The sequence below is a fragment of the Phascolarctos cinereus genome, unplaced genomic scaffold (assembly GCF_003287225.1).
Source record: "Phascolarctos cinereus isolate Bilbo 61053 unplaced genomic scaffold, phaCin_HiC Scaffold_4;HRSCAF=312, whole genome shotgun sequence".
Taxonomy (NCBI): domain Eukaryota; kingdom Metazoa; phylum Chordata; class Mammalia; order Diprotodontia; family Phascolarctidae; genus Phascolarctos; species Phascolarctos cinereus.
In genome coordinates, this window is record NW_027555847.1 from 586,549,278 (window position 1) to 586,563,855 (window position 14,578).

Genomic DNA, 14,578 nt, shown 5'->3' on the forward strand with positions numbered 1-14,578 from the left:
AGGGAGAGGCTTACTGCTGACATTTAGTGAAGGCAAAGCAGCTTAAGTGTGCCTTAGGTTAAAGAGTGCTTAAGAGAAACCTTCAGGTGGGATGGCCAGCATTGTCTGGGAGGGAGATGTTGTTTTCATCCATTTTCTGGAAACACCACCATTGACAATGACAGAGATAGGCTTTCGTTTTCCTCTTCCTTCCCTATCTACTACAAGTTTAGAATAAGCAAAGGTAAAATCATGGTTATTTATTGATCTCCAATTAGGTAGAAGGCATTATGCCAGGCTGTCTTGTAGGTGTAATAATAATGCCTGACCTTTATGTAGCACCTAAAGGTTAAGTGTTTAAAAGTTTATAATTATCTAATTTGAGCCTCACGATAACCCTGTGGAGTAAGCACTTGAAATACCAATGTCCCCATTTTACAGATGAAGAAACTGAGGCTCAGAGATGTTTATGAACTTGCCTCTGTGTCAGAAACTGGATTCAATCCTAGCCATGTGGCATAGGTGGGATTTGAATCCAGATCTTCTGGGTTTTAAGGCCAACACCCTATCCTTTTTATCTTGGTGTAGTGGAGAGGTGGTCAAATACACAGTCCATCATGAGGCCTAGAATTACAGTGCAACCCAAACCAGATTAAAATGTAATTGGGAAATACTTAACAAAATAAAGATACAATAGAACATGGATAATGCTAACATGTAGTTTTCTAAGTCAGTATGCACCCACTGGGATGTATGGTTTAGTGGTCCCTTTTCTATTTGACTTTGACATCACTGCGGCAGTGGACAGAATGCTAGGCTTGAAGATTCAAATTCTTCCTTAGACACTTGTTGTGCAACACTGGGCAAGTTTTTAAATTTCTCTATGCTTCTGTTTCCTCATCTGTAAAATAAGGGAGCTGGATTCCATGACCTCTCAATTCCCTTCTTAACTTGGAGCTGAAACTTCCTATATGTGAATGTCATATCCTTCAGAGCAGGGCCTGTTATTTTTCTGTTTATATCCTCAGTGCTTAGCACAGTGCTATTTACCTAGTACACACTTGAGAAATGTTTTTTCATTCATTCATCCCAGCTTTAAATCTATTGTTTTATTTTTGTTCAGTCATTTTTTCAGTTGTACCTAACTCTTCCTGATCCCATTTGGGGTTTTCTTGGCAAAGCTAGTGGAGTAGTTTGCCATTTCCTTCTCCAGCTCATTTTACAGATGAGGAAATTGAGGCAAACAGGGTGAAGTGACTTGCCCACAGTCACACAGCTAGTAAGTGTCTGAGGCTGGATCTGGATTCATAAAGATGAGTCTTCCTGACTCCAGACCCAGCACTCTATCCACTGCACCACCTAGCTGCCCCAATTTTTAATAGTTCTATGAAAAACATATTACTATATAGTAGACCCAACTCAGTTTTAATTTTAGCAATAATTCTTTAGGACAGGAAAACTTGAATTCCTGCATTTAAATCAGTCAATCCACAAGTATTTATTAAGTGCCTATTATATGCCTAGAACTGTGCTGGGCACCGGTGTATACACAATGAATGAAACAATATCTACTCAGAAAGAGCTAAACCCTCGACCTCCCCTTGTAGAATAGGAAGATGTTGGGTTTATTTCATGTCTCTAACATGATGTGGTCACAGAATGTAATTAGACTCTGCTATTCAAGTGAGAATCCCCATGAGAATATGATACTTGAATTCCGTGACATGAGTACTTATGTGTTGTTTTGAGAGGTCTGAGGGATGATAGTGAAGAGAGACACCTTTCGGATAAAGTGGCAAAAGCAGTCTTTAAGAATTAGAAATTGGGGGCAGCTAGGTAAGCACAGTGGATGGAGCAGCAGTCCTGAAGTAAGGAGGACCTGAGTTCAAATGTGGCCTCAGACCAAATACTTGACACTTACTAGCTGTGTGACCCTGGGCAAGTCACTTAACTCCAATTGCCTAAAAACAAACAAACAAACAAAAAAAGAATTAGAAATCTATAATGTGAAAAATGTTCCAGGTATTTGGAGGCCAAGATGTAATCTGCCAATACCTTGAAGAGTAAGTGAAAAGAACCTTTTTTTTTTCATGAGATGGAGTAGAAACAGGTCATATAAACAAAAAATCCCAGATCTAGGAAGTAAGCAGAAGGTATAAAAGAATGGGATGTATGCCATGAATAATCCATTCATATATACATATACATATATACATATACATATATATATATATAATATATACATACACACACACATTTTTTTTCTTTCCCTTTCTATGCCACTCACTTCCCTCCTGTTAAATCTTTTGTTTTTTATTAAGGCTCCTCATTCCTCCTTGCAAAAGAAGGTCCTCCCTTCTAATTGGTAGCATAGGTGGAGACCAATTTAGATGAGAGGCTTGTCATGTATCTGCAATTAAACACCCATCTTGACACTTTGGGTAAAGATGGATTAGACTTGAATGTTTTTCTGCCTTTGTCATAATGCTTTAGTTGGCCCACTTTTCTTTGGAGGCTGTAATTATTCATGAATCATCTTCAGCAAAAGGAAAATGTGCCCCAAACAGGTGTAAGTTATGGTTAGAATCCTTTCCCCTGAACTGTATTTTCTGTCCCACCCAATTAGCCTCTTGGTAATAAATGACCTGTTTACTCTTCAAATAAGTCTTTATGTAATTGAGAAGCTTTCTCACTTCCTAAGCAGCAAGTATTTCATTTGGGTAAGCAAGATCAAGGCTTTATGAAATGATTACTTTGTCTTTTCTACTATTCAATTTTGGAATTTATTGCTTTCTTAATATTCTTTTGGTTATTGTAACACTTCTTAGAGCACTTTCCTTTTGCAATTTGAGTGAGTTTAAGGCCACTCAATTTCCTAACTCTTACATTCCACTTTATTTAGTGAAGAAAACCTACTAATGTCAAGGTTTAAAAAAAAGTAATTTCACTTCTAAAGATGTTTGGTCATCCAAATATTTAGTTAAGCAAACTACAATATGAGATTGGAATTTAATGAAATTTTAAAAATTAACTTTCTCTCATTGAGCCTTATGAAGCTGAATGATTATTCGTAGTCAGTGAAGATAAGCAAATCACTAATGGCCCTATCTTGTGTTTTTGGTGGCTGTTATTTCTAGATAGGGGCAACTACATGGCACAGTGGATAGAGCATCTGGCCTGGAGTCAGGAAGACTCATCTTACTGAGTTGACACTAGCTGTGTGACCCTGGGCAAGTCACATAACCCTGTTTGCCTCAGTTTGCTCATCTATAAAATGATCCGGAGAATGAAATGGCAAATCACTACTGTATCTTTGTCAAGAAAACTCCAAATGGGGTCACAAAGAGTTGGACACAACTGAAATGACTGAGTAACAACAATTTCTAGATACAGATGTATTCGAAAGGATCATAATATTACAAATTTAGATCTTGCAGGGACCTCCAAGGCCATCTAATCCAACCCCCTCATTTTACAGGTGAGGAAAATGAGGCCCAGGGAAGTTTAAATGACTTCTCAAAGTCACATGGTTTTGAGCCAGAGTCCTCTTGACACTAGAACTCTTTCTAGTGTAGAACACTACAATGCAGTGAGGTTTTTTGCTATTTAGTCCAGATACTTTCTTTATTTTAAATGAAAGTACCCATACTTAATCGAACATACCATTATCTATGAATACTTAGTTGTTTCAAGAAGATAGGAGAATTTTATTAAAATATTGAGGAGAATATGCCATAGTAGATTGAAAGTTAGTCTTTGAGGGGCAGGTAGGTGGCGCAATGGATAGAGTACTGGCCCTGGATTCAGGAGGACCTGAGTTCAAATCTGCTCTCAGACCAAACGCTTGGCACTTACCAGCTGTGTGACCCTGGGCAAGTCACTTAACCCCAACTGCATTAAAAAAGAAAAAAAAAGTATTTGAACCAGGAAAACCTGAATTCTAGTCTTGCCTCTGGTTCCTGGGCTGGTCACTGGACTTCTCAGTGCTCCAGGCATCTCTCTAAGGCATAAACTGCTAAGAACATGCCTATTTGCGGTCATGGTCCTCCATTAGATTGTGAGCTCCTTGAGGGCATTGATTGCTTTTGCCTCTCTTTGTATTCTCAGTGCTTAACATAGCACCCAGCACAAAATAAGTGATTCATAAATTCAGTGCTGGATCATTGACTGAATGACAGTATTGGTAGAGAAAATTTTTCACTGGAAGCTCCCCATACTGACAAAATCACATACATGCATGAACATAAAGAAGAAAATACCCACAATAATTAGTAACAATAATAATTATTATAATAATTATAATTGCTAGCATTTATATAATGCTTACTACGTACCAGGTATTGTGCTAAGCATTTTAGTAAGTATTATCTCATTTGATTCTCAGAACCACCCTGGGAGGTAACTATGATTAATTATCATCCCCATTTTACAGATGAGGAAACTGAGGCAGACAGGTTAAATGACTTGCCCAAGGTCACACTAGTAAGTGCCCAGGGCTGGATTTGAACTCAAGTCTTTCTGACTCCGGGCCCAGCACTCCATCTACTGCACCACCTAGCTGCCTAATTAACTTGACAAAATTAATTAAAACTTGACAAAAGCTATTGCTATCTGAGAATGTACCATCCTTAAGTCTTTAGTTATTACTCACATATTTTATATGTTCATTGCTTTCTGTTGCTTATTGTAGAGATAACTATCATGCTTATGTGCCTGTATAAGGCACAGTGGCTGAGAAGTGAGAAAATGGGAGCATTTGGATGTTGATTGTTAAGATGTGTCAATTGATACAGTAGTCAATAGGAACCATTAGATTCTTGAACAGGGCCTAAATGTGATGAAAATAGTATCTGAGTAGTATAATGGGAAGAACATTGGATTGGAACAACTAGCTTTTCCATCTGAACAAGTTACTAAAGTTCTCTAGACCTTGGTTTTTTTCATGTAAAAATGACTTCTAAATTCAATGTCTATTCTGGTCTGGGACCAGGACAGCTAGACTATTAAGGCATTAGTGGACAGAATGAAGTAGAACTGAGAAGTGGTAAAATATGATAATGGAGTGAAAATGATGGTGAAAGAGAAAGGGTCAAAAACTATGCAGATTTTCTAGTCTATTGTAATTTTGACTTTCATACTATGTTTTTCCCTCTTTCAAATGGGTAAGCTGTATATCTTAGTGAATGAAGATAAATTTCTTTTTGTCTTATACTATATAATTATTTTGTCCTTCCATATAAAAATGTTCTAAGTATGTGATTTGAGGTTTCTTTTAGTAGTGGTGATGAATTTACCCTGACTCTACCTTGTAATCAATGGTATATTTTCAAGATGGCTGTCTAGGATTGGGGGAACATTCTATGGGTAGGGAACAGAAATGATTCTAATTAGTGTTAACGAGAATCAATCCTGTAACCTTGGTTTCTTTGAGCACTTTGTTATAACCAACTGAAGTCAACATAAAACAAACAAAACTCAGTAACTAATGTGCTTTGAACTCCTTGAAGGTGGTTACTAGAGAAACATCAGGTGGAGACATTGGATAACTATATTATCTCAGGACAATTTGACTGTAGTTTAGCTGTGCCCTACTTAAAAAAGCAAAACAATGTCATATTGGAGGAGTGGGTGAAATGATTTGTGGAACCTCATCTTGCAAAACTAGCCCTGAAGGGCATTTTTCATCAATCATCGCTGTTAAAATAGTGCTCTATAGAGCTGCAGAAAGTGACAGTGCTACAGCTGATTGAAATTCATGTCTTAATATTTGGGTTGTGTCAACCCCAACTAATTTATTTAGCTATCATTTGCCTTTATGGGTGTTATTGGGAATAAAGGGCTTGGATTAATGGAAGTTGGCCAGGAGGGTGGATTTTGGGGATAGTGCTCTCTGCTTGAGGGACTAGGAGGCTTTGTTTTCTTTTCTAAGAATCATAAAGAAAGGAATATGATATTGAGGAGGAAACAGTATATTCATTCTTTGTTGAACTGACTTCTCCTTTCTTTGGCTTCATGTCAGTGAGCAGCACACATGGTAGGAAGCTTACAGAGGGGCCTAGGAAAACTTGTTTTCCTTAAGTTGTTGAATACGTATTCTGAAAGATGGTCACCTGTTTCTTTTGGTTCACTGTGCTTTTCTACCTCTAGCCCCCCAGGTTCATCTAATAGTATTGGCTACTTCCCTACAGCTGCTAATGTTAGCAATATTCCTCCACAGCACAAAGGTCAAAATGCAGGGCCTGACCTGGCATACTAGAGTTAAGGAAATTCTTAACTTCTTCCAAGGTAGCTTGAAGGAAAAACAAAATCCTCGGTGCCTCTCTTCAGTTAATTTGCCTAAAAATATGATCAGAGGGAGGGTTTTTTGTTGTTGTTCATTATTTGTTTTTAATCTGTCAGGTATACATCTTACCCTAGCAAAGAACGTTGGTCAAACATCGTTAGAGACCAAGCATATGGGTCCTGTTTTTATATTATTATACCTGTTTTTTTTAAAATGGGGGGCTCTGGTGTTCCATGGAGTCATCCTATTTTGGCACCACCCCTAATCTGTGTCATGTTCCTTTCTTTGCTGTATGTGCAGAGGCTCTTAAGAGGAGTCAGACTGTTTTCTCTAGAACTGGTTTAAATGTAAAGAAAATGTGCTGAAGTTCACTGTCATCGACTTGCTTGCAAAGCTGTGTCCTATTAAGTTAGTATGCAAAAACCAGCCTGAAGTCATTCTAGGTAGCCCATAACCTTCTGCACTCTTCCCTCCAGCCTTGGTGGTTATCTTTGGAACTATTTTGTTGTAAATACATTGTTTACATTCATTGTAAATAGCATGTGTAAATTGCAATTGTTTCTCTTTTGGCCAGAAACCCTGAGGGTGTTCCCCTCCCAGACTGATTTTGTTGTTGTTGTTGACTAGGTAAAGAGGCCTTCCTTTGGCCTCATTTCTTATGAAGCCTTTATGATTGAATGGCCTTTGCCTCAGTCAAATTAAGACCTGTTTAAAAACCTTAGCTTGAAAAGGCCAAAGGCCCCCATGGCATTTTGGGCCATCTCCAGTCATCCTGATCTATATTTGACTGCTGGAACCAGATGGTTCCAGAGGAGAAAGTGAGGCTGGTGACTGTACAGCCCTCCCTCATGTAAGTCCAATTTGCTTGTAATTCATGGCATCACTTCCTGATGTCATGGTCCTCTCTGACAACAGAGGAAAAACAGCAGCAAGCATTGGAACCAACATGTTGATTTTCACAATGGACCTTGAAACCTGAGATCATCATCGAGGAGCCTTTTTGATAAGGTTTGGAATTCCTGGTTATGCCTGAATTTAGGAACAGTTGCTTCATTTAATTTTTTCATCAAATTGAGCTTTGTTTTCAACACATAGTTTTCTTACCTGCCAACTTTTTGTTGCCTTCCCTTTTTTCCCTTTTAAGTCTTAAGTCATGCCATATGCTACTTGAGTTAATTCATTAGTATAGAGTATTTCCTGACTGAAGATCAATCTGTAAGCATTTATTAAGCATCTACTATGTGCCAGGCACTATGCTAAGTACTGGAGATGCAAAAAAGGGACAAAAGACAGCCCCAGTTCTCTAGGAGCTCAAAATCTAGTAGGGGACACAACAAAAGATTCTATACAAACAAACCATATACAGGATAAATAGGCAATAATTAACACAAGAGAGGCACTAGAATTAAGAGGACTGGGAAGAGCTTCCTAGAGAAGATGGGATTTTAGTTGGGACTTAAAAGAAGCCAGGGAAACCGGTAAATGGAGATTAAGAGAGACAGCATTCCAGGCATGGGGGACAGTCAGAAGAAATGCTGGGATGGAGAGTCTTGTACAGATCATATAAGAGAGAGCAAACGCTGTTGCTTCCTTCAGAGGGTCAGCAAGCGTTTTCCCCTTGTGGGTAAAGCATCCATTTCTCTGGGATGTGGACAGTTGAGCTTTTTCTTTGCTCTTTGCTACGAGGTCCATAAATAGGTTACGTGCTGTTTTGTGTTGCATTACAACTAATATTAAATTCTAAAATTTTGCTTCAGCCTTGGACTACAGTCAGCCCCCTTAAACCCTCTATAGAACTAGACATGTTGGTATTCTCTGTTTTTAATAAAGAGGATCCCTGACAGCAGGACTTACTGAGTTTAGTTGGTATGGGTTTTTAATTTCAACATCCATTATGCATGAAGCATTGTGAAATAAATGAAAATGAGTCATTTCACCTTTCATGTTTACTGCCCATAGCATACCAATGTACAATAATTGGTGTATGGGCAAAAGTTCTTTTGACACAAACAGAAAGCATCACAAAATGCTCTATTGTATGAATAAGCAGCAACTGATACTGAGGTGTTTTTTTCTCCTCATATAAAAACAAGGGGACTAGATTAGATCAGAGGCTCTTAACTTTTTTGTGTGTCATAGACCCCTTCTCAGAATAATGTTTTGTCATGAATGACAAAGGGAATAAATTATATTGAAAGACAGTTAAAATATTTTTTAAAAAAAGAGCAGCAAGTTTGTGGACTCCAGCTTAAGAAGAGCTAAATGAACCTCCTAGACTAAACTATCTCTAAAATTCTTTCAAGCTCTATGCTTTATGACTATGCCAGTAGCTTGTGTCAGTTTAATTAGAGATGAACAACCAGGAGTCCAGGCCTGTTGTGCAGGAATCTAGCATTCTAATTTATTGACACGTAACTTGTGGAAGCAGAACAAAGTTGGTGCGTCAGAGAACTGTCTATTTAGGTGGTGAAAGCATGTATATGACATCTTGTTGAGGCATTTCAATTGCGTCTTAACTCTTTGTCACCCCATGTGGGATTTTCTTGGCAAAGATACTAGACTGGTTTGTCATTTCCTTCTCCAGCTCATCTTACAGATGAGAAACTGAGGCAAACAGGGTTAAGGGAATTACCCAGGGGTCACACAGGTAGTACATTTCAGAGGCCGGATTTGAACTCATGAAGATGAATCTTCCTGGTACTCTATCCACTGTGCCACACAGCTGCCCGTACATACATCATCTTAGCTGGTGACATTACTTTCTAGACCAGGAGAAGGTCTGCCTACACCTGGAACCATTCAAAAAGAAAAACTGCTAGAGCCTTGGCTGTTTCCCTAATTCAAGTCCTCTGACAAAAGATAGCTGGTGGGGTAATTAACAAGTACTTTCTAATATGAAAATCAGATTGGTGATCACCCTCCATAGCAAGTGCTTCCTGGGCTTACTAGGAGCAATGATAAATGACTTAGCTTCTTTATAGGAACATTTTGATTACTCTTAATATTCTGTTTCCTTGCCTTGTGAAGTCTAGATCGGAATAGTTTCAAGTTTGGAGTGGTTGGTTTAATTATTTTCCCAGGTAGTTTGCAGGGTAGGGCTGTTAGTCAACTTTTAAATTGAATTGAAAACAGAATTGGAGTCTAAACAAACATTAAATTAGCAATCTTTTTTTTTTAAACCTCACCTCTACTAAAGTTGTTTGTGATAGGGAGGTGATTCTAGCTTCCTAAGGGCTATTCTAGGGGATTGTAAACTCTGGTAGGTCCAAGAAAAGCTGGAAAGCATTCTAGTGTGGGTCTGATGACAAGTTGTATATTTTCTATCTAGCTGAAGACAAGCCTAGCTAGCTGGCTAAATTCAGGAAAGCTTATTCCTAAAAGGTTGGCCACAGCAACTTCTGAATTGATAAGGGATGGAAGGGCTTTTATGTGCATCTAAGTGGGTAGTGCCTTCACCAATGAGTTTCAGTCTTTTGAAGCAAAAAGTTGTAGTCTTATACAGGATTTTCAGGAAAAGGAGATTTTCTAAAGACCATTGTGTTATCTGGAATTGTGACTAGAAGATTGTGTATCATATACCATATAGTAATAATCTGCCAGTTTTTCTCCTTTGAATTTGTTTCAAAGAATTCTGGGGAATTTTTGCCTGAGGCTGGAAGTAGTAGAACCAATTGGTACTATTAAACGGGCGAAGTTTTTGTTTCGCCAAATGATACCCTTAAGTGAAGCCATTTTCTGCATGCTTTTCAGGTGCTTGGTATTTGCTGGATTAGTAGGCAATAATAAATGAATGAGGCTCAATTATTACTCTATAACTGGGTCATCAACTTTCTGAAAATTAAAACAGACAAAATTTTTTTTCTGTGTTAAGTAGGAAGAGATGGATACAGTGAATGAATCCTGTTGCTTTTCTCTATTTCCTTACTTTTTTATTTCACTAGTTTATAAAGGCTTTAAAGTATATTTGTCCTTGAAGGAAGATGCCTTGGTTGTAGATATTCTTAGTATGATGGATATGATTACATAATTATCAGTCATTCACTATAGTGTCACAAATTTTAAAACTGGGTCTGCCTCAGAGTTCAAAACATCATTTACAGCTGAGCTTTAACAACCTGAAGTAGAGATTGACACTTTCATAAACAATCCCTCTCTTTGTGTCCTGCTAGGTATATGGAATGCTTTTTTTAATGTTCAGAATTCTGAAATTTTCAAAGGAAAACTTTAAGAAACAAAATTTTTGTGTACTGTTGCTTAGAAGGAAAGAAGTGTCTTGTGTGGTATTACTTTAGTAGATTATACTTCACAAATGTTTGAATGTTTAATTAGTGCTGTATTCTATTTGCCTTTTTATTCTTTATTGTTATAATTATTACTATTATTATTGGAGGGCTAATGCAGGATACAATTAACCAAAATATCTCACTTGGCAGTAATTAATGGGTGAAATACATTGACCTTTTATAGGAAATTGTATTCTTGTCTTCAAAGCAAATAATTTGTTTTGCCCTCTAATTTTGTATCTTGTTGCAACAGTTTAAGCCTCTTATTTATGTTTTTGAGGATTCAAGTTCTCAGTACATGTAGTGTTTGTAAAACATTCTATGGATCAACAAAATTCGTCACCTCAAATAGCAAGAAGGGAGGGAATAGAAAGGATGAGGATTTTTTTGTGTTAAAACAAGACCCTATTTATGGTTTGGGTTGTCATTCTGCTCCCTAGGACTGAGGAATTCTCAGATTAGATCTTGGAGGTCATCTAGTTAAAACCCTTCATTTTACAGATAAGGAAGCTGAAGAGCAGAAAAGTTAAATGACTTGTCCAATGTCACACAGGTGGTAAATGGCAGTGCCAGAATTTGAATCTAGGTCTTTTGATTCCAAGTTCAGCGTTATTTCCATGGAAATGTTCTATCTCATGTAACCTTAAATGAAAAGCGCCTTAGTTATTCTCATTTGAAAATGGCTATGATAGAAGATGAATCAGTGACCATGAGACTACTCAAATAGTTAAATAATGATGTAGTTATTACTTTGGCATTAAAATGAACTTGGATGAAGAAGCTAAGTGGCTCAGTGGATAGAGCACTAGCCCTGGAGTCAGGAGGACCTGAGTGCAAATTCAGCCTCAGATACTTACTAGCTGTGTGACTGTGTGCAAGTCACTTAACCCCATTGCCTAGCCAAAAAAAATAAATAAACTTGGAGATTTGAGTTCTCTCACCTCTTGCCCTGTAATGGACTTATCTTTTTTCATTCCTTATCATTTTCTTACTTGTCAGTATTGTCTTTATATTTGTATAGGTAATGGCTGTCTCTGGTCAAAGGGAGATGTTACATATAATCACAATCTTTTGGTAAACATTCTAGCCAGACAATATTTTTTTTCTCCCATTAGAGAATAAGATTAATGTTACCTATGTTCTTTAAATTTCCCCACTTGTCTGAAGATAATAGGGTCAATTTAACAGGATGTCTTTTCACTTAGACACATATATCTGATTGGCATCAAGTAATCATCAAAGTTTAATTTCTCAGGGTAGATGCCTTAGAGCTATCCTACTACAACAGTGGGGAGAACTACTGGTTTTGGTTTCAGGACCCCTTTATACTCTTGAAAATTATTGAGGACCCTAAAGACCTTTTATTTATATGGGTATCTAAAAGTGTAAAATTTTTAAGTATTGATTTGTTAATTTGTTTAAAAAAATTGTTTTTCATGTTAATATAATAAATGCTTTTAATGAAAAATAACTATTTTCAAAAATTAAAAAAAAATTAGTGAAAAGAGTGGCATTGTTTGCCATTTTTTGCAGATTTCTTTCTGGCTTAATAGATGATATCTAGATTGTCATCTATTTCTGCATTCAATTTGTTTCAGTATATTGGTTTGTTTAAAATATATGAAATATATGAAGAAAAACTGACCCAACACAGATATACAGATGGCAAAGGGAGCAGTATTTTAATAGGCAAATTGCAGTTTTAGCAATGTTAAGAAATTTGTTTTGACATCTCAGATCTCCTGAAAGGAGCTCTGGGACCCCTAGGGGTCTTCAGATCACACTTTTGAGAACTACAGTAGAAGAACTGCTATTAGTTGGGCTATTAGTACCTTATTTTGTCCATTGGATAAAGGGGACTTTTGAGTAATGTCAGTCAAAGCCATCATTCATCCTTAGAAAATTTTTGAAGTACTTTTCGTGATTTTCAATCAAGTAGTTTCATTTAGAAGCTTTATTTTCCAGGCTTGGATTAAATACTGATATGGAAAGACTGATCCAGGCACTGTGTACTTAAGCTTCCAAGGCTCTCAGTGTCCTTTAGCTATGGTTGAGGAAGTTGGCATACTGGTGGAGGTGGAGTCCATTGGAACACTGGACATCCAGTAGTGACAAATTGCCCCTCTTTTGATCCTATCTGTTTCAACTTACATTCTAGTATGCAGCAGAGAATGGACTTGTACACACAAATGACCAGGCAAGGACACTGCCCAAAGACTGGGTTTGTATTTAAGGGCCCCAGCAGTTAGATCATCCTCAGAAAAGAAGGTAAGGATGTGTGATGTGACAATTTAAATAAGAATAAAAATGCTAGAAAATATTTTCACAAAGATAGATCACAGAGATCAAGCATCAAAGAATCAAGTCTTCCAGAAGTCAGTTGGATCTAGATTGGGTTAGGGATTTGAGGAATAAAAGGGTATATAGAGAATATGACAGTAAAATAAAAAGAGCAGGAGGTAAAATGCTAGGAAAGACTGATTATAATTACATAGTAATTCAAACGAAGCTGTAGGATAGGAGAAGTAGCATTGTAATTAGAATCAGAAAATCTAGGTTTGCATCTTGATTCTGCCATTTACTAGCTATGCAACTTTGAGTAAATACTTTAACCCCTCTGAGCCTCAGTTTTATCCTCTGAAAAGATGGGGATGATACTTGTCCTTCCTGTCTCACCTGGTGCTTGAAGATGGCATGCAGACATCTGAAACTTTATGGTTGCAGTGTATTACAGTGCTTTATAAACGTAAGCTTCTCTTAATGATTGGGATAAGGACTGAACATGTGATTTGAGTGATTTAGAGAATTCCTTCTATCAGTGCGGATTGATAGCTTCTCTGCATCTTAAGAGTCTTAGAGAGTTGTTGAGAACGTTGGGAGTTTTAAGTAACTCATCCAGTATCAGTGGTGGGACTTGAATTCGGGTCTTCCTGGTTCTGAAGCCAATTCTCTAGATACTACACCATGGTGTACACTATCACTGTCGTCATCATCATCATCATCATTAGTAGTTGTAGCACTCTGACCCTTTACTTTCAAGGAGTATGTGTGGGGATGTTTTGATGGAGTGACAATTGTGTATATTTCAAGATTCACTTGCTCTTCTATATGTTGACCAGTACTAGGGCTTTCTTCTTGCTAGTGGCATATTTTTAAATATTTCTTTACATGTAAAAATTGATAGGGGAAGAGCTGCCTCTTCTAGGAAATGGATTGAAACATGGTAGGGGAGATGGTCCATGTTTTTCAAAGTGTTTTCTAACTTTAAATCTACTCTCTAAAAGAAGCAAGAATCCTTTGTGAAAATTTTGAGACCAAAAAGTGCAGAGATTTGTTCCAGAAATGACCTGGTCTAGCTGAGATTTGTTTCATAGAAAGAATATTGGACTTTAGAGTCCAAAGACCTAGGTTCGAATTCTGGCTCTGATGCTTATTAGCTTTGTGACTCTGGGAAAGTCACTTTACTTCATTGTCTTTTTTTTTTGGCTAGGCAATGGGGTTAAGTGACTTGCCCAGGGTCACACAGCTAGTGAGTGTTATGTGTCTGAGGCTGGATTTGAACTCAGGTCCTCCTGACTCCAGGGCCAGTACTCTATCCACTGCACCACCTAGCTGCCCCTTACCTCATTAAGTCTTAATTTTCTCATCTGTAAAATGAGGGTGATATGTCTGCTCATGGGATTTTCATCAAGAAAGAACTTTGTAAAATATTAAAATGCAATAGAAATATGAATTATTTTGTCCCTTTTTACCCTTGCATAATTGGGTTGCTTGATTTGAAATTCATTCATCAGGAACTTGCTTTTGATCACTCTTGTTATTGAGTTATGCTTGCTAGAGGCTAAGAAGACTTTATTTTTTTATTTTATTTTATTTTATTTTTTTGAAAGCAGAAAGGAGTTTATTGCTTTCTCATGAGAAAGGGCATGGCCCCTCATCGAACTAATGGCACCAGCCAGGAGAGTACAGATTGGTTACAGAAAGCAAGGTTTATTTATACCCTAACTCGAGCTCCTCCTCCCTAACCTCCTTC

The 14,578-nt window shown here is 37.4% G+C and overlaps 1 protein-coding gene and 1 long non-coding RNA gene across 5 annotated transcripts in view; one reads left to right on the forward strand and one right to left on the reverse strand.

Annotated features, from left to right (window-relative positions):
* The window catches only part of ESRP1 (epithelial splicing regulatory protein 1), a 105,174-nt gene that overhangs the window by 71,343 nt on the left and 19,253 nt on the right, over positions 1-14,578 (forward strand). For 2 of the 3 annotated variants that reach the window (XM_020968608.2, XM_020968618.2), the window contains exon 14: positions 12,704-12,813. The exons of the other annotated variant lie outside the window; for it this stretch is intronic. In XM_020968608.2, coding sequence (XP_020824267.1) covers positions 12,704-12,794 — 91 coding nt within the window. In that variant the 3' untranslated portion in view covers positions 12,795-12,813. The remainder of the gene's footprint in view (positions 1-12,703; positions 12,814-14,578) is intronic. 3 annotated transcript variants of the gene reach the window in all.
* Positions 1-14,578, reverse strand: part of LOC110195742 (uncharacterized) — a 64,929-nt gene that overhangs the window by 10,915 nt on the left and 39,436 nt on the right. The gene's annotated exons all lie outside the window — the stretch shown is intronic.